The following is a 19,717-nucleotide window of genomic DNA, read 5'->3' on the forward strand; positions in this document are numbered from 1 at the left end:
GGTTAGAATGGTTAGTCTGGAAATGTTCCTTGTGGAATTTCTCTGGCTGTTTTCTGTCCTGAAAAATAGGTGGTGGTGTGGTGGCTTTTTTTTTTTCCCTCACTGGTGAAGTTCCTTCAGGTAGAAGGTTGCAAAAGATATTTTAAGCGATGAAGTTTTGCTGTTGGGAACAACTGTCTGGAATTGTCTCAGGGGTGAGCTGCTGCTTCACAGGCAGCCCAACCATGGCTCTCAAGTGCAATCCAGAGGATGAATTTCCCACTGGAATCTTCTCAGGCTTTTCCTCACTTTGTTTGCAGCTTTGGCTCGTTGTTGTCACATCTTCCTAATGCCACACACCAAGGTGCTTGGGAGGAGGAGCCAAAGCAGGAAGGTTTTACCTTGCTCCCTTCTGTTGAGACCTCACCTGCAGTGCTGTGTCCAGTTCTGGTGCCCCCAGGACAAGAGGGGACCTGGTCCTGCTGGAGCACCTCCAGAGGAGGCCACAGAAATGATCAGAGGGGCTGCAGAACCTCCCCTGTGGGGGACAGGGCTGGGAGAGTTCAGCCTGCAGAAGGCTCCAGGGAGACATGTAGAGCAGCACTTCAGTATCTGAAGGGGATGTAAAGGTAGGCTGGGGAGGGACTGTTCAGAAGGGCCTGTGGGCACAGGGTGAAGGGCAATGGTTTGAGATTTGGGTTGGATGTCAGGAGGAAGTTCTGCACAGTGAGGGTGGTGAAACACTGGCACAGGGTGCCCAGAGGTGTGGTTGAAGTCTTGTCCCTGGAGACATTCAAGATCAGCCTTGCTGTGTCCCTGGGCAGCCTGATCCGGTTGGAGATGTCCCTGCTGCCTGCAGGGGGTTGGAGAAGATGGCTTTTGAGGGTCCCTTCTGTGCCTTTAAGAAAGGGACAGTTGCCTTCCAAGCCAGTGCAGGCTGGGAATCTATTGATTACAGAGGATGAGACTGATCAGCTGCTTCATGCCAGCAGTTGTGCTTTTGCATCTCAAGCTGCCCCACTCTCTTTTGTTCCTTGCTTTCTCTTTTTTTAATAAGGCCAAACAGAACTGCAGCCAGGAGCAGTGTAGCAGCGTGGCCAGAGACACAGGGAGGGGATCCTCCTCTGCTCTGGGGAGACCTCACCTGCAGGCCTCTGTCCAGCTCTGGGGCCCTCAATACAAAAGAGATATGGAGCTGATGGAGCAGGGACAAGAGGAGGGCCACAGAAATGATCATGAGTCTGGAGCAGCCCTGCTATGGGGACAGGCTGAGGGAGCTGGGGGTGTTCAGCCTGGAGAAGAGAAGGCTCTGGGGAGACCTAATAGCAGCCTGCCAGTACCTGAAGGGACTACAGGAAGGCTGCAGAGGGACTGTTCCCAAAGGCCTGCAGGGGACAGCACCAGGGGCAATGGTTTGAGATGAGAGCAGAGCAGATTGAGATTGGATGTGAAGAACAAGTTCTGCACCAGTAGGCTGCTGGAACACTGCAAGAGGTTGCCCAGGGAGGTGGCTGAGGCTCCATCCCTGGAGGTATTCAGAAGGGCCAGGACAGAGCTGGAGTCCTCTGTTTTGCCTTGCTTCTGCCACCAAGGAAGCAGCACACTGCTGCTGAACCAGAAAGGAACTCTTGCTTCAGAATAGAATAGAGTAGAATAGAATAGAATAGACCAGACCAGGTTGGAAGAGACCTTCAAGATCAAGTCCAACCTATCATCCAACCACCACCTAAACAACTAACCCATGGCACCAAGCACCCCATCAAGTCTCCTCCTGAACACCCCCAGGGATGGCGACTCCACCACCTCCCTGGGCAGCCCATTCCAGGGGCAATCACTCTCTCTGTGTAGAATTTCTCTTCAATGGGATCAAAAGCATTTTCGTTCACTAAGAGAAAGCAAACAGTCAGTTACATCAGGGCTTGCCTTTTCCTTTGGCTGCCACTGCTTTTGCAGCCATCCTGTAGGCTGTGGACTGCCCTTAGACATTTCTTTCCCGTGTGGAGTGCTGTGGGCTCCGCAGCTGACTCCTGCCCCTGTGTGCTGTTACAGTGAGAACCTGCAAGGGGCGCTGCTTTGAGAGGACCTTCGGAAGCTGCCGCTGTGACAGGGACTGTGTCAAGCTGGGGAACTGCTGCTTGGATTACCAGGAAACGTGTATCCAGCCGGGTAAGGGTGGAGGGGAGCTGCGGGAGCTGGGATGCGGGAGACCAATGTGGGGGTGAGTGGGGTGCGGATGAGTGGTGTGGGGGGTGAGTGGTGTGGGGGATGAGCGGGGGCAGGGATGAGCAGGGAGGTAGTGAGCAGTGCGGGAGTGAGCAGTGTGGGGATGAGCAGGGAGGGGGGTGAGCAGTGAGGGGGTGAGCGGTGTGGGAATGAGTGGTGCGGGAATGAGCAGGGTGGGGGTGAGCGGTGAGGGGGGTGAACGGGGTGGGAGTGAATGGGGCGGGGGGTGAGCGGTGCGGGAGTGAGCGGTGCGGGAGTGAGCGGTGCGGGAGTGAGTGGGGTTGGAGTGAGCGGGGTTGGAGTGAGTGGGGTGGGAGTGAGCGGGGTGGGAGTGAGCGGGGTTGGAGTGAGCGGTGTGGGAGTGAGTGGGGCGGGAGTGAGCGGTGCGGGAGTGAGCGGGGCGGGAGTGAGCGGGGCGGGAGTGAGCGGTGCGGGAGTGAGCGGGGCGGGAGTGAGTGGGGCGGGAGTGAGCGGTGCGGGAAGTGAGCGGGGCGGGAGTGAGCGGGGCGGGAGTGAGCGGGGCGGGAGTGAGCGGGGCGGGAGTGAGTGGGGCGGGAGTGAGCGGGGTGGGAGTGAGCGGTGCGGGAGTGAGCGGGGTTGGAGTGAGCGGGGCGGGAGTGAGCGGGGTTGGAGTGAGCGGGGTGGGAGTGAGCGGGGGTGGGAGTGAGCGGGGTTGGAGTGAGCGGTGCGGGAGTGAGCGGTGCGGGGATGAGCAGGGCGGGGATGAGCGGGGTGGGGGATGAGCGGTGCGGGGATGAGCAGTGCAGGGGTGAGCGGGGTGAGAATGAGCGGGGTGGGAATGAGCGGTGCGGGGATGAGCAGGGCGGGGGTGAGCCGTGCAGGGGTGAGCGTGTGGGAATGAGCGGGGTGGGGGGTGAGCGGTGCGGGGGTGAGTGGTACGGGGATGAGCAGTGCGGGGGGTGAGAGGTGCGGGGGTGAGCGGGGTGGGTGTGAGGTGCGGGGGTGAGCGGGTGTGGGGCACTGGGGCTTTGCCCCTGGCTGCGCTCAGGGTGGCTGCGAGTACGAAGGCAGCTGCCCATGGCTCTGCTGCCCATGGCTCTGCTGCCGGTGGCTCTGCTGCCAGTGGCTCTGCTGCCCATGGCTCTGCTGCCCATGGCTCTGCTGCCGGTGGCTCTGCTGCCAGTGGCTCTGCTGCCCATGGCTCTGCTGCCCATGGCTCTGCTGCCGGTGGCTCTCCAGCTCCTGGTGCCCCCTCCCCTGCAGCCAGAGGTGGTACTGGGAGCTGCCGTGGTGCAGCTGCTGCTGTAGACAAGCCCAGCTTGAGCTTCAGCCAGCTGGGCTGCAGAGGAGCTGCCCTGGCAGCAGGCTGCCTGCCCCATAGCCCCTGCGGAGAGGGAGGCTGCCTCTGCCCTCTGCTGCTGCCCTCTCCCTGGAAGGAGAGGATCAACTGGAGGTGCCAGCCAGCCTTTTGTTCTGCCAGGGGGTGAGAGAACACTGCCCTGCATTGTGCCTGGCCTGCAGAGCAGCTCCTAGGCTGTCAGGCCAGCCAGGAACAGAAATGGTTTCTGCATTGTTGTGTCATCACCCTGTGAAAAGGGGCAGGACAGAAGGTCTGAAAGATGCTGGCCCCCCTAACCCAGCTGCTCAGACCCTCTGCTTTGCAACTCCCTGGCCTGAGTGTGCAGCAAGGGTGCTGCACTGGGCTCGGGACAAGGCAGGGTGACAGAACAGCTTGCACTGGTGGAGAGAGCTGCAGAGTGAGAAGCAGTTCTCAGATTTAGCAGAAAGCAGAGGTGTGGAAAGTGCCATGGAGCAGCTTGCCAGGGAGAGCTGCAGGTGGTAACAGGAAGGCCAGAGCCTGGCTGCTTCCTCTACTTCAGTTTTGCCCTGGTGCTTCATTTGCAGCATTCTTTTCAGTTAACTCTTTCTTTTCCCTGTCCTTTGTGTGCATTCCTAACATTCACCAGCACAGTCTCACCTTGAAGTGAAAAATTCCAGTGCTGACTGAAAACTAACTGAGCTCAGGTTCCTGCTTCAGCTGGCTGCTACTGAGTGCTCCTCCGAGCTGCACCAAGCTGTTTGCTCATGGAGCATGGGGTTTGCCCTCCACTGGGGTTCATTGCACCAAGCTGCTGTCTGCTCAGCACCAGGACAGAGATTTCACTGCTTGCTGCTCTTTCTTTAAATTGATGAACCCTAACAGCAGTGGAGAATCAAAGCCTGATTCCCACATAGGATCCTGTAGCTGGAGCCATACGAGCTGCTCACACAGGGCTCTCACAGTAGAGACCTCCTGATGTTGGGGGTGTTACTGAAGTTGAGTGTTCATGAAAGTGAGATTCACCTCCTGAGGATCCAGGCTGGGTGCAGAGTGGGTTGAGAGCAGCCCTAAAGAAAGAGCCTTGGGGCTGAGCAGCTCCCCAGGAGCCAGCAGTGGCCTCCTGCAGCCCTCAGGCAGCTGTGTGCTGGGCTGCAGCCAGAGCAGGGTGGGCAGCAGGGCAGCAGAGGGGATTCTGCCCCTGGGCTCTGCTCAGACCTCACCTCCAATCCTGCCTCCAGCTCTGCTGTCCCCAGCAGGAGAAGGACACAGAGCTGCTGGAGTGAGGCCAGAGGAGGCCACAAAGATGCTCCAAGGGCTGGAGCAGCTCTGCTGTGAGCACAGGCTGAGGGAGCTGGGGCTGTGCAGCCTGGAGAAGAGAAGAGAAGACTCTGAGAAGACCTAATTATGGCCTTCCAGTATCTGAAGGGGGCTACAAGAAAGCTGGGGAGAGACTTCTTAGAGTGTCAGGGAATGATAGGACTGGGGGGAAGGATCCAAGCTGGAGACGGGAGAGGTAGATTAGAGTTCAGAAAGAAGTTGTTGCCCAGGAGGGTGGTGAGAGCCTGGCACAGGCTGCCCAGGGAGGTGGTGGAAGCCTCCTGCCTGGAGGTGTTTGCAGCCAGGCTGGATGTTTCATAGTTTCATAGTTTCATAGTTTCATTCAGGGTTGGAAGGGACCACAAGGATCATCTAGTTCCAACCCCCCTGCCATGGGCAGGGACACCCCACACTAGATCAGGCTGGACAGAGCCTCATCCAGCCTGCTCTTAAACACCCCCAGGGACGGGGCCTCGACCACCTCCCTGGACAACCCATTCCAGGGTTTCACCACTCTCATGGTGAAGAACCTCCTCCTCACATCCAGCCTGAATCTCCCCACCTCCAGCTTCATTCCATTCCCCCTAGTCCTATCACTACCTGATATCCTGAGAAGTCCTTCCCCAGCCTTCCTGTAGGCCCCCTTCAGATACTGGAAGGCGACAATTAGGTCTCCTCGGAGCCTTCTCTTCTGCAGACTGAACAGCCCCAACTCCTTCAGTCTGTCCTCATAGGAGAGGTGCTCCAGCCCTCTGATCATCCTCGTGGCCCTTCTCTGGACACCTTCCAGCACCTCCACATCCCTCTTGTAATAGGGGCTCCAGAACTGGACACAGTACTCCAGGTGGCTGTGAGCAACCTGCTGTGGTGTGAGGTGTCCCTGCCCATGGCAGGGGGTTGGGACTGGCTGAGCCTTGAGCTCCCTTCCAGCCCTGACAGCTCTGGGATTCTGTGATTTTCTTTCCTGGGAGCTGCTCTGTGGTGTGCATGAACCACCCTGTGGACAGGAGCATGTGTCAGGAGAGTGCCTCTGTGCCACATAGTGCTGTTCAGGTGGCTGTGCCCATGGCTTGCTCAGCCCTGGGGGTTGCTGTTTCCCCAGGTGCCCAGCCTCGCAGGGCTGTGCATGCTGAGGTTCCTCAGTGTCCTGGCTTTGAGCCATGAGCAGCTCAGAGCAGGCAGAGAGTGTTTCCCCCCAGAGGAGTCAAGGAAGCCCCTTGCCCAGAGCTGGGTGCTGCATGCAAACTGCAGTTTACAGAAGCAACCAGAAAATACAGAAGCAGCAAACTACAGACACTGTGCACCAAACACAAGCAGCCTCAGCCCATTAGGCCAGAACCATCCGAGACCAGGCCCCAGCCTGGCCAAGGCCTTTGGCCCAGGGTGGGCTCAAAATGCCTCCCCCCAGCTCAGCCTCCTAGGCTGCAGCATTGCCCTTCCCCCCTGCCCCAGGCTTGCACAGCCCAGGCCTGAGCAGGTCTGACCTGCCCCCCCCAGCTACACAGCTGGAAAGAGCCTGGCAGCTCCCCTGCCCAGGAGCTGCTGCAGTGCCCAGACACAGCAGGGAGCAAGGGGCAGAGCTGGCTGTGGAGCCAGCTCACGCAGGGCAATGCAGCATTATGGGATGGAACAGCAATTTGCAGTATCCTGTGTCCACCCTCTGGGCACAGGCTGCCCCCTCAGTACTCTGGGATGCTCTGGAGGGCTTACCTCGGTGGTCCTCAACCTACCCCTCTCAGGGCTGAATGCTTTTCAGTGAGCAGACCTTTGAGACAGGATTTAACACTCGGTTTGCTACCTCTGCACTTAGCACTGGTGTTAAGCAGGGTGCTCTCCTTCTCTCCCCTCTGTTTCTTAGCCCACATATGGACCTGCAATAAGTTCAGGTGTGGAGAGAAGAGGCGGCCAGAGTATCACTGCTCCTGCTCAGATGACTGCGTGGAAAGCCAGGACTGCTGTGTCAATTACCAGAGTGTTTGCAAAGGTAAATACCCTCAGCAGGGCTCTGCAGGCCCTCCTGTGCCCAGGTATGTGTGAAAGGAGCAAGGACATGATACAGCTTTAGCAGCATGCAGTAAATGACACCCCACCCCTGGCACTTGTCAGCAAGTGTGTGCTGTCTCGAAACAATAAACTGCACTCATGTGTTTCAAGGAGAGGCAAGCTGGCTGGAAGAAGAGTGTGAGGACATTGCTGAAGCCCAGTGTCCAAAGGGGTGAGCATCCTGCATCTTTGCATAGCTCTGCTCTTTGCTTGTGTGCCAGTTTGGAAACTCTTTGCCCTTCTGTGCCTCCCTGGGGGCTGCTTGCCTCCCATCCCCGCAGCAGGAGCAGCTGGCAGACAGGGCACACCTGCTCAGCCCCCTTGGGGATGCTCACTAACAGATCAGGTTGCTCTGTCCCAGTAGCCCCTACGTGTCCCAGTGCTTGCCTGACCCCTGCTGCCTCACAGATGTGTGCTCTGGGCACTCTGCCTTCTCCCACCCTCACTAAATATCATCCAGTGCCTCCTGTCCCTAAGATTTTTGGCCCCCACCCAGCAATCTCAGGTTCCCCAGGCTGCCTACCTCCCCTCTCACTTCTAAAGCTCCTTCTGCTTCCTTGCCCATTCCAGCCCCACAGCTGCAGAATGTGGGCAGCTCACTGTGCCAGTGGGGCAGCATTACAGCCAGAGGACTGTTTGGATTGGAAGAAACCTTTTAAGATCATCAACTGCTAATCCAACACTACTCTCACCACTAAACCATGGCCCTAAGCACCACATGTACACATGGGATAATCAGATACAGACAGTGGGAGTCCTGCATCCTTGGCTGGGGCTGATGAGAGCAGCCCTGCAGAGAAGGACTTGGGGCTGCTGGTGGGGGAGAAGCTGGGCAGGAGCCAGCACTGGGCACTGGCAGCACAGGAGGCCAAGGGCAGCCTGGGCTGCATCCAAAGCAGCGTGGCCAGAGCTGGAGAGAGAGGATCCTGCCCCTCTGCTCTGCTCTGGGGAGACCTCACCTGCAGGGCTGGAGCCAGCTCTGGGATCTTCAACACAAAAGAAACACAAACCTGATGGAGAGGCTCCAGAGGAGGCCACAAAAATGATCAGAGGGCTGAGAACCTCCCCTGTGGGGCCAGGCTGGGAGAGCTGGGGCTGTTCAGCCTGGAGAAGAGAAGGCTCCAGGGAGACCTCAGAGCAACCTTCCAGTATCTGAAGGGGTTCAAGGAGAGCTGGGGAGGGACTTTGGACAAGGGCTGGGAGTGCCAGAATGAGGAACAATGGTTTTGAGCTGGGAGAGGAGAGATTGAGACTGGAGATGAGGAAGAAATTCTTGGCAGTGAGGGTGGTGAGACTCTGGCACAGGTTGCCCAGGGAGCCTGTGGATGCTCCCTCCCTGGAGGTGTTCAAGGCCAGGCTGGATGAGACTTTGAAGGAGGTGTCCCTGCCCATGGCAGGGGGTTGGAACTGGATGACCTTTAAGGTCCTTCCAATCCAAACCATTTTATGAATCTATAAATCAGCATTCAGGCTCAAGCAGTACAGCAGAGCTCCCAGCCAGGACCAAGCCTGCCCTGTTTGTGCTGCCCTTGCTGTTAGATGTTGACTGCACCCTCTGCTTGTGTGTCTGAGTGATGAATGGAAGTGACTTCAACAGTCTTGATGGAAAAGGTTTCCACTGGGAATAGTGTGCAGCTATGCTGTGGGGATGAACTCAGCTCAGTTGTGCTCTTGCCTGAAGAGCCTCGAGAAAGTATCATCAGCAGTGTTTCCATTTTGCTGTTGAAATGCTGCTGTGCTGGGGATAGCTCCAGTTTCATGATGGCATTCAGCAAATCCAAGTGCCAGGGGCTGCACTTTGGCCACAGCAACCCCAGGCAGAGCTACAGGCTGGGGGCAGAGTGGCTGAGAGCAGCCAGGCAGAGAGGGACCTGGGGGTAGTGGTTGACAGCAGCTGAACAGGAGCCAGCAGTGTGCCTAGGGGGCCAAGAAGGCCAAGGGCATCCTGGCCTGCATCAGGAAGAGTGTGGCCAGCAGGAGCAGGGAAGTCCTTGTGCCCTGTGCTCAGCACTGCTTAGGCCACACCTTGAGTCCTGTGTCCAGTTCTGGGCTCCTGAGGTCAAGAAGGACATTGAGAGACTTGAAGGTGTCCAGAGAAGGGCAAGGAGGCTGGGGAGGGGTCTGGAGCACAGCCCTGTGAGGAGAGGCTGAGGGAGCTGGGGTTGCTTAGCCTGGAGAAGAGGAGGCTCAGGGGAGACCTTCTTGCTCTCTGCAACTCCCTGCAGGGAGGTTGTAGCCAGGTGGGGGTTGGTCTCTTCTGCCAGGCAGCAGAACAAGAGGCCACAGTCTCAAGCTGTGCCAGGGGAGTTTTAGGCTGGAGATGAAGAAGAAATTCTTCACAGAGAGAGAGACTGGCCATTGGGATGTGCTGCCCAGGGAGGTGGTGGAGTCCCCATCCCTGGAGGTGTTCAAGAGGGGACTGGATGTGGCACTTGGTGCCATGGTTTAATCATGAGGTCTGTGGTGACAGCTTGGACTTGATGAGCTTTGAGGTCTCTTCCAACCGTGGTGATACTGTGATTCTATTGTCCTTTGTCTGAGCTGCATCCAGCCTTGACTGGTCTGTAAGAGCAGCTCCTTGTGCTTTCTTAGCACACAGTGCCACAGTTTAAATGCCATGGTTTAGCAGTCATGAGGTGTTGGGTGACAGGTTGGACTTGATGATCTCTGAGGTCTTTTCCAACCTTATTGATTCTATGATTAGGAAGCTGTTCCCCCTATGGGCTGAGTAGAAATGCAACAGCCTTGTGCAGCTCCTGGTGTGATGGGGTAGGGCAGCTCCTCTTGTTCCTGCTCTGTAGGGCTGCTTGTTATTCAGAGCCTGCTTCCAGGGCATGCAGAGTAACTCTCCTGAAACTGTTTTAGTCCTGGCACAGGCAGAGATGTTGCAATAGCAGCCAAGGCAGGAAAGGATGATGTGTGGTCAGAGTTGAATCAGTGTTGACTGAGGGCTCTTCTCAGACTGTTAGCACACAAGCCTCTGCTAAACTACCAGCTCAGTAAACAGTGCCCTGCTTCCTGTGGTGGGGCAGCCAGCAGCACAGGTAACTATAGCTCAGTGCTCCTGGTGAGCCTGCAGCGGCTGCTCAGGAGCAGAGCCTGAGCTGGAGGCACCCTGCGGGGCTGGCTGGACTGTGGTTCCAGCTGGCTTTGCTCTGCTGCAGAGTGGACAGCAGGCAGTGCAGGGTTCACTGGGGGATCACAGAACCAACCAGGTTAGAAAAGACCTCAGAGATCATCAAGTCCAAGCTATCACCACAGACCTCATGACTAAACCATGGCACCAAGTGCCACATCCAATCCCCTCTGCAACACCTCCAGGGATGGGGATTCAACCACCTCCCTGGGCAGCACATCCCAGTGGTCAATCTCTCTTGCTGGGAAGAACTTTCTCCTCCCCTCCAGCCTAAACCTCCCCTGGCACAGCTTGAGACTGTGGCCTCTTGTTCTGCTGCTGGCTGCCTGGCAGAAGAGACCAACCCCCACCTGGCTCCAACCTCCCTGCAGGGAGTTGCAGAGAGCAAGAAGGTCTCCCCTGAGCCTCCTCTTCTCCAGGCTAAGCAACCCCAGCTCCCTCAGCCTCTCCTCACAGGGCTGTGCTCCAGACCCCTCCCCAGCCTCCTTGCCCTTCTCTGGACACCTTCAAGTCTCTCAATGTCCTTCTTGACCTCAGGAGCCCAGAACTGGACGCAGGACTCCAGGTGTGGCCTAAGCAGTGCTGAGCACAGGGCACAAGGACTTCCCTGCTCCTGCTGGCCACACTCTTCCTGATGCAGGCCAGGATGCCCTTGGCCTTCTTGGCCCCCTGGGCACACTGCTGGCTCATGTTCATCCTACCATCAACCAGCACCCCCAGGTCCCTTCCTCCCTCCTGCTCTGCACCCTCTCCGGATCTCAGTGAGGCTCAGCCAGTGCTCAATGTGGAATAGACACCTAAGGCTCTCCAGGAGCAGGTTCTGTTACTCCATAGGATTCTAATCTTCCCAGGCTTTCAGGGAAGGGCTCTGCCCAGTGTGCTGGGCATGAAATAATACACTGAGAATTCAGCCCTGCTTAAGCACTGTATCCTGGGGCTTAGCTGGGTGGATTTCCTGGGGCCACAGTGGTTTTTTGTTGCTCTTCAAGCTCAGTGCTGTTTATTCTGTCTTGACTGAGCTGGAATTGCTGCTGATTCCTTTCCTCTTGTATTTGAGGATTGCTGTTATGCTTCCAGTTGAGGCTTTACTCTGGTCTTGTCAGACCACACCTCCAACACTGTGGCCAGTTCTGGTGTCCCCGGTGCAAGAAGGACAAGGAACTGTTGAAGAGAGTCCAGAGGAGGACACAAAGGTGACCCAAGGGCTGGAGCAGCTCTGCTGTGAGCACAGGCTGAGGGAGCTGGGGCTGTGCAGCCTGCAGAGGAGAAGGCTCCAGGGGGACCTCAGAGCTGCCTGCCAGGAGCTGAAGGGATCCTGCAGGAAGGCTGCAGAGAGACTTCTCCTGAGGGTGTCTGGAGCCAGGCCAAGGGGGAAGGGTTTGGAGCTGAGGCAGAGCAGGGTTAGAGTGGAGCTGAGGAAGTTCTTCAGTGTGAGGGTGGTGAGGCTCTGGCACAGGCTGCCCAGGGAGGCTGTGGCTGCCTCCTGCCTGGGGGTGTTGAAGGCCAGGCTGGATGAGGCCTTGGACAACCTGGGCTGCTGAGAGGTGTTCCTGCCCCTGGCAGGGGTTTGGAGTAGATGATCTCTGAGGTCCCTTCCAACCTGAGCATTCAGTGACTGATGTGCAGCTTTATGTCTAACTTCTGTGCCAGGCAGTGGAGCTTTGCTTCCTGTGCTGTGTGCAGGCACAGGCTGTAGGTGGGAGGCAGCAGTGTGCTCTGAAGTGTGTTTAGCTTTCCAGGGGGACTTGCTTTGCTTCTTTTCCCCTTCCCTTTCTTCTGTGTTTTTCTCTTGGTTGTGGTGTAACTTGCCTGCAGTGAGGCAGGTCAGCCTAGCAGTGTGCTCTGCAGGGCTGGGCTCTTGGCCATGCCTGCTGGTGGACCTGTGCTGCCTGCATGGTGTTTCCAACGAAGCCAGGTCCTAGGAGGGGATAATTTGCAGTGCATTTCCTGCAGTGAAGGCAGGATGTGGCTGTGGTCTCTGCATTTACCCCAGAGCAGTGAAACACCCTTGTCATGCTGCTTGCATACAGCCAGCATGAGTCACTGGCAGGCCCCAGCCTTGGGCCTCCCACCCAGGCTTGCCAGCTCTGAGTGGTGTGTTGCTGGAGCAGCAAGGGGGACCTTGGCTACCAGCAGCCAACAGCCATGGAGGCTGCTGCTGTGGCTCAGAGCTGAGCTCAGGTCAGCTTCTGGGGGGTTTCCTCCAGAGGTGGAGCAGTTAGCCATGGTCAGTGTTGCTCTGCCTCTCTGAGCACAGGGACCAGGAGTCTCAGCCTGTGCAGAGCAGGAGAGCTGAGCTGGCCACACTCCCTGGCTGTGGCAGTGCTCTGCTCTGCCAGGTTTAGTTTGACATGTGCCAGGGCTCAGCAGCTGGGTTTGCAGACAACCAAAGCATGTACTTAGCAGTTGGCTGCCTCGGGAATGCCAGGGCAGGAGGGGTTGTGTAAAGTCCCTCTCCAGGAGCTGCTGTAACTCTGGGTTGGGTTTGTCTGTTTGGGCTTCTGGTGGCTTTTTAGATGTAGACTTGTCTGTAGGCAATGGTGCCCAGGCCTTGCCTCAGCTGAGCAGTCCCTGCCTCAGAGTGCCTATTTTTATTGCAGCAAGCCTGGCAGTGAAGGTTTTCAGGCCTCTGCAGTGGAAGGATTGCCTTTGGGAGGGGAGGTGGAGAAGGCATGGCAAGAGGCAGAGATCACAGTCTGTGCTGTGAAAAACCCCCATGGCAGGTGCAGAGGTGGCACATGGAGCTTCCCTGCTCTGCTCTGCCAAGCAACTTGAATCCTGGTCTGAAGGTTATGGAGGTCTTGTCCCCAAGTTCCCTTAGCAGGATGTTGAAAGGATTGTATTAAATACAGCATAAAGGGAAGCCAGGCTTCACACAGGCTCTACTGGGGCACACAGCCACTACTGGGGCAGGGGAGGCTGCTGGTGGTGTGGTTATCTGGCAGTGGGAGGTTTAATATGCTGTGAAATGGAACTGAGCACTGCCAAGATTTGCCTGATCCTAAATAGGTTGAGGTTGGTGTCATGAAGCAACAGCTGTGGGCAGTGGAGAGAGACTGTGGCTGACAACACGTGTGGGTGCCTCTGGTTACTGACCTGGATGAACAACACCCCCATGGATCCTTCAGGCTTGGGGCAGAGGGCTGGAAACTGCCCAGCAGAAAAGGACCTGAGGGTGCTGGGTGACAGCAGCTGAATGTGAGCCAGCAGTGTGCCCAGGTGGGCAAAAGGTCACCAGCAGCCTGGCCTGGAGCAGCAGTGGTGTGGGCAGCAGGAGCAGGGCAGGGATGGTGCCCCTGGCTGGGCACAGGGGAGACCACACTTTAAGTCCTGGGCTCAGTTTTGGGGCCCTCACTCCAAGGACATTGAGGGCTGGAGCAGGTTCAGAGAAGGGCAAGAAAGCTGGGGAAGGGTCTGGAGAACAGGGCTGGGGAGGAGCAGTGAGGGAGCTGGGGGTGTTCAGGGTGGAGAAGAGGAGGCTGAGGGACACCTAGGGGTTGGACCCTTTTCCCTAGTCTCAGGTGATAGAAGGAGAGGCAATGGCCTGAAATTGTGCCAGGGGAGGCTTAGGTTGGAGAGGAGGAAAAAAATCTTTGCTGCAGGGATTGGCAGAGGCTGCCCAGGGAGGTGGTGGAGTCCCCATGGCTGGAGGTGTTCCAGCAAGCTGTGGCCATGGCACTTGGGCCAGGGTTTGATGCCATGGGGGGGTTGGGTTGCTGGCTGGGCTGGGTGATCCCAGAGGGCTTCTCCAACTGAAACAAGTCTGTGACTGTGACCTTGCAATTGCATCTCAATGCTGCATTCTGTCTGGGGTGTAGGGCAGGCTGTGTGATGGTTGTGCCTGCTCTCCAGCTCGCCCATCCTGAGGCATTCCAGTCACTGTGGGCTGGGGGCTTGAGTGCAGGCAGTCTGTCTGACTGGGGATGTTTCATTGCCAGGGACTGTGTGGCTGTTTTTGTGGGGCACCTCACTAAGGCAGCTCCACACCTCATGAACAGCATTTCTCTCCAGTCCTCACTCTTTTATTTTGGGAAACTGGAGTGAAACAAACTTCTGAGAAGGAAACATTTCCACTTCACACTTCATCAATAAGAGCAGGGGGAAGAAGCCTGCAGTTGGCTTCTGGAATCATCTCAGTTCCTTTGTGTGAATCTGCACTTTCAGGGGCTGCTGCTGGTGCACTGCACTCATCTGATGGAGTTCTTTTCAGCCTCCTGTGTCCTCATAACCATAGGTCACAGACAGGATTGGTTTTACCTTCAAGGAAGACATCACTGCTCAGGCCACACCTCGAATCCTGTGTCCAGTTCTGGGCCCCTCAGTTCAGGAAGGAGGTTGAGAGACTTGAAGGTGTCCAGAGAAGGGCAACAAAGCTGGGGAGGGGTCTGGAGCACAGCCCTGTGAGGAGAGGCTGAGGGAGCTGGGGTTGCTTAGCCTGGAGAAGAGGAGGCTCAGGGGAGACCTTTTTGCTCTCTGCAACTCCCTGCAGGGAGGTTGTAGCCAGGTGGGGGTTGGTCTCTTCTGCCAGGCAGCCAGCAGCAGAACAAGAGGCCACAGTCTCAAGCTGTGCCAAGGGAGGTTTAGGCTGGAAGTTAGGAGGAAGTTTTACACAGAGAGAGTGATTGCCCATTGGAATGTGCTGCCTGGGGAGGTGGTGGAGTCACCAGCATTGGAGGTGTTCAGGAGGAGGCTTGATGGGGTGCTTGGTGCCATGGGTTAGTTGATTAGGTGGTGTTGGATGATAGGTTGGACTCCATGATCTTGAAGGTCTCTTCCAACCTGGTCTGGTCTACTCTACTCTACTCTACTCTACTCTACTCTACTCTACTCTACTCTACTCTACTCTACTCTACTCCATTCTATTCTATTCTATTCTATTCTATTCTATTCTATTCCTGGTGCCTGTTCCTGTCTGTGATACAACACTGAGTGCTTAGAGTTGGGAAGAAATTGTTCAACAGGACTGAAGCTGGGAGCAATTGGCTGGCAGATGGACAGAGGGGATTCTGCCTCTCTGCTCTGCTGAGACCTCACCTGCAGGGCTGTGTCCTGCTCTGGAGCCCTCAACACAGGAGAGGCATGACCAGAGGATTGCAAAGAAGCTCAGAGGGGTGGAACACCTCTGCTGTGGGACAGGCTGGGAGAGCTGGGGCTGTTCAGCCTGGAGAAGAGAAGGCTCCAGGGACACCTCAGAGCTGCAGTTCAATATCTGCAGGGGAGCTGCAGGCAGCTGGGGAGGGACTGTTCAGAAGGGGCTGTGGGGATAGGAGGAGAGGCAATGGTCTGGAACTGGAGCAGGGCAGAGTTAGGTTGGACATCAGGAGGGAGTTCTGCACAGGGAGGCTGGGGAGACACTGGCACAGGCTGCCCAGGGAGGTGGCTGAGGTCCTATCCCTGCAGACATTTGAGCTCAGCCTGGATGTGTGCCTGGGCAGCCTGCTCTGGCTGGGGATGTCCTTGCTGCCTGCAGGGGCTTGGACAAGAAGACCTCGGAGGGTCCCTTCCAACCCAGTGCAGTCTGTGTCTCTGTGCTGGTTGCAGTGAAGGAGAGTTTGAGTTGATGTCAAGTTCCATGCAGAGAGTGTAACAGTGTTCCACTCACAGGGGCAGGGTTTTCAGTTCAGAGCTTGGTTCTCCTTGGTTAAATCACGACAAGATGGAAGAAGAGATGGGTGCTGGACTGATTTAGCAGATCCTGCCCACTGGGCTTCCTTAGTTCACTGCAATGCATCTGTAAAAGCAGAGTCCCTTCCTTCAGCTAGGCCAAGGGGCTTCAGGGGTGACCAAGCAAAGCCATGGCCTCCACTTGGAGGTGGAAGGGGCTTGAAGGGGCTGAGCCTTGCTCCAGTGAGGCGAATAGAAAGAATAGAATAGCATAGAATAGAATAGAATAGAACAGAGTAGAATCAAATTAATCAAGGTGGAATAGACCTTCGAGATCATCAAGTCCAACCTATCCCCCAGCACCATCTCATCAACTAAACCATGGCTCCAAGGGCCTCATCCAGGCTCTTCCTAAACACCTCCAGGGATGGGGACTCCACCACCTCCCTGGGCAGCACATCCCAGTGGCCAATCTCTCTCCCTGTGAAGAATTTCTTCCTCACCTCCAGCCTAAACCTCCCCTGGCACAGCTTGAGACTGTGTCCTCTTGTTCTGCTGCTGGCTGCCTGGCAGAAGAGACCAACCCCCACCTGGCTCCAACCTCCCTGCAGGGAGTTGCAGAGAGCAAGAAGGTCTCCCCTGAGCCTCCTCTTCTCCAGGCTAAGCAACCCCAGCTCCCTCAGCCTCTCCTCCCAGGGCTGTGCTCCAGACCCCTCCCCAGCCTCCTTGCCCTTCTCTGCACACCTTCAAGTCTCTCAATGTCCTTCTTGAGCTGAGGAGCCCAGAACTGGACACAGGACTCCAGGTGTGGCCTAAGCAGTGCTGAGCACAGGGCACAAGGACTTCCCTGCTCCTGCTGGCCACACTCTTCCTGATGCAGGCCAGGATGCCATTGGCCTTCTTGGCCACCTGGGCACACTGCTGGCTCATGTTCATCTGCCATCAACCAGTTCCCCCCAGGTCCCTCTCTGCCTGGCTGCTCTCAGCCACTCTGACCCCAGCCTGTAGCACTGCCTGGGGTTGCTGTGGCCAATGTGCAGCACCTGGCACTTGGATGTGTTCAATCTCCTGCCCTTGGCCTCTGCCCATCTGTGCAGCCTGTCCAGGTCCCTCTGCAGAGCTCTCCTACCACCCATGGCTCCCAGGAGCCTCTGGCCTTATTTATGTCACAGGTGTTTGTGCCTTTGTCACAGCTTCCCTCAGCCTGCCCTCCTGCAGCCCTCAGCCTCTGGGCAGGGCTGCCATGCCAGCCTGCCAGCTCTGCTCACCTCTGTGCCAGCCTGGCCAGCTTCCTGCTTGGGAAGATTTCCTTCCTTGGCCTGCTCTGTTATCCCATAATGAGCATCACTGTGACTTGGGGGAAACTTTGTTGTAATAAGTGATAGGAAGTGCTTCCCAGAGCCTCTCTTCTAATGCTGCCATTTCTGTTTGTTCAGCTTCACCAAGTCTCCAGTGCTGCTCTTCTCGTTGGATGGCTTCAGAGCAGAGTATTTGCAGACCTGGGGCAGACTCCTGCCTGTGCTGAGCAAGCTACGTGAGTAGTGCCTTGGTGCACAGCAGCCTCCTCTCACCTGGGATAGCCAGTCAGGCAGCTAGGCCTCCTCCTCCCAGCCCTCACTCTCCTTCCATGCAAATGGAAGTGCTTGCCCTGCACAGCAGCAGTGCACAGGGAGGTGTGGGAGTGTGGAAGAGCAAAGGGAGGCTGGGCATGAGCAGAGGCCTTCTGGGCTTAGAGTCATAGCACTGTCAGGGCTGGAAGGGACCTCAAGGATCATCCAGTTCCAACCCCCCCTGTCTAGGGCAGGGACACCTCACACTACAGCAGGTTGCTCACAGTTGCAGTGACCCCTTGCAGTATTAGGATGTCAGGGAGGGATAGGACTGGGGGGGATGGAGCACAACTAGAAATGGGGAGATTGAGATTGGCTGTGAGGAAGAAGTTGTTCCCCAGGAGGGTGGTGAGAGCCTGGCACAGGTTGCCCAGGGAGGTGGTGGAAGCCTCCTGCCTGGAGGTGTTTGCAGCCAGGCTGGAGGTGGCTGTGAGCAACCTGCTGTGGTGTGAGGCGTCCCTGCCCATGGCAGGGGGGTTGGGACTGGCTGAGCCTTGAGCTCCCTGTGATTCAGTGTTGAAGCAGCCTGTGCTGTGTGTAGGAGTGGGCTGCTTTTCACTCTGAGCTTCCTTTGGCTCTTCAAACCAGACCCAGATTTTGCTCTCTGGGGCATACTGCCTTTGGGTGGATGGTGTTGAAAGTGGAGAGCAAGGCAGGAAAGCAGTTGGTTGTATTTGCAAAAGAAGCTGGAGAAGGAAATGCTGAGGACCAGGAGATCTGGAGGGGCTGCTGAAAATGTGCTGAGTCTGAACCAAAAAGCTTCATTTAAGTAGAAATTAGAGCCTCAGAAGAGCCTCTTTCCCCCTAACTTCTGTAGTGCCTTTCTTAACTTTGTAGTCTCTAAGTAACTTCAGATACTTTTCCTGCCTCTCTCTGGCTGTGGTCTGGAAGGAACTGATGGGATTTCTTGATGTCAATCTTCTTGTCAGTCAGAAATTACTGCCTGGGGCTGGCTGGCTTCACTTTAACTAAGAATAGCTCAGTAAAACCCTTGCTGCTTGTCCTGGGGTTGTCACCACTTCATCTCCTCCAGAGGGTAACAATTCCCAGATGTAGCTGAGGGTTTTTGGGGCTTTTTTTGTCAGAGTCAAATGAGACATAGGAAATGATTTCATTAAACTCAGTTAGGGAAGGTCAAACTCCAGGAGCCTCGCTGGGCATTGGGAGAGCTTGGCTGCTGCAAGTGCTTATAGCACTGCCTCGGAGACAGAGCTGCTGTAGCACTTCCAGGCTGCCACATCCTGAGGGAGGCTGTGGCTGTCCCCTCCCTGGAGGTGTTGAAGGCCAGGCTGGATGAGGCCTTGAGCAGCCTGGGCTGGTGGGAGGGGGCCCTGCCCATGGCAGGGGGTTGGAACTGGATGAGCTTTGGGGTCCCTTCCATGCCAACCCATCCTGTGCATGACTGAACAGAAAGTTGCTGCGTTCTTTGGTCTGGACAGGCTGCAGTGCAGCCCCTCTCAGAGACTCTGTGATGAGCTCTGTCCACTGATCCCAGGCTAAGTTCTGAGCAATACCTTGGTATCTTCATGAAGGCACTTCACTTCTCCAGGGCCAAGTAGCTTTGGGTGGCCAAAACATGAAATGGGAAAGGATTGTAAGCCCAGAATGTCTAACAGGACAGAGCTGAGATACAACAAACACTCTGGGGAAAAATATGATCCCTGCATGACTCTGGAGCACTGCCTGGGGGTCTGAGAGAAGACTGCTACAAGACTGTGGTGACAGGAGAGGGACAATGGCTTTGAGCTGGGAGAGGGCAGATTGAGACTGGAGATGAGGAAGAAATTCATGGCAGTGAGGGTGGGGAGACTCTGGCACAGGCTGCCCAGGGAGACTGTGGCTGCCTTCTCCCTGGAGGTGTTCAAGGCCAGGCTGGATGAACCCTTAAGCAGCCTGGGCTGGTGGGAGGTGTCCTGGGCACCAGGGCAGGGGCTTGGAACTGGATGATCTTTAAGGTCTTTCCTAACCCAAACCGTTCCTGGACTCTAGGATATTGTTAGTTACAGCTGAGGGTTGACCATTATTCCATTAAGAAAACCCCAGGACATCTTCTGGCCAGAGGAAGTGCCTTAGTTATTCTCCTTTTTCCCCAGGAATATGCTCAACCTCTCTCAGCCAACCACCTCATGCTGCCTCTCACCCAGGCAGTCCAGCTCTTCACCCTCCCTACTAGGGGCAATCATTTCCCTCTTTCCTCAGTGACTGAGCCCCTAGATTCCCCCCATGGCTGGGGTTGGAACTGGATGATCTTGAAGATCCCTTCCAACCCAACCCATTCTGTGATTCTGTGGTGCTAAGGCCTGCAGCTTCTGCACCTTTCTCTTGTTACAAAGCCATGATTTCTAGCCTGTTGTTTGTTTTCATCATAGGAAAATGGTAGGGGGAAAGCTCAGATCAGGCAGATTTTCTTCAGTGAGAGAAGAAGAGTGCTGTGAATGAAAATTGGTGGCACTGAGATGTGTGACACAGAGGGACCTCTCATGGGGGTGTCTAGAGACAGGACAAGGGGGAATGGTTTGAAGC

The 19,717-nt window shown here is 56.2% G+C and overlaps 1 protein-coding gene across 1 annotated transcript in view; it reads left to right on the top strand.

Annotated features, from left to right (window-relative positions):
- Nucleotides 1-19,717, top strand: part of ENPP1 (ectonucleotide pyrophosphatase/phosphodiesterase 1) — an 85,533-nt gene that overhangs the window by 23,375 nt on the left and 42,441 nt on the right. Inside the window, exons 3-6 of the mRNA XM_068167922.1 lie at nt 2,029-2,145; nt 6,660-6,785; nt 6,956-7,016; nt 17,021-17,118. Coding sequence (XP_068024023.1) covers nt 2,029-2,145; nt 6,660-6,785; nt 6,956-7,016; nt 17,021-17,118 — 402 coding nt within the window. The remainder of the gene's footprint in view (nt 1-2,028; nt 2,146-6,659; nt 6,786-6,955; nt 7,017-17,020; nt 17,119-19,717) is intronic.

The sequence above is a fragment of the Melanerpes formicivorus genome, unplaced genomic scaffold (assembly GCF_026170545.1).
Source record: "Melanerpes formicivorus ecotype bairdi unplaced genomic scaffold, bMelFor1.0.p_v2 SCAF_125, whole genome shotgun sequence".
NCBI lineage: Eukaryota > Metazoa > Chordata > Aves > Piciformes > Picidae > Melanerpes > Melanerpes formicivorus.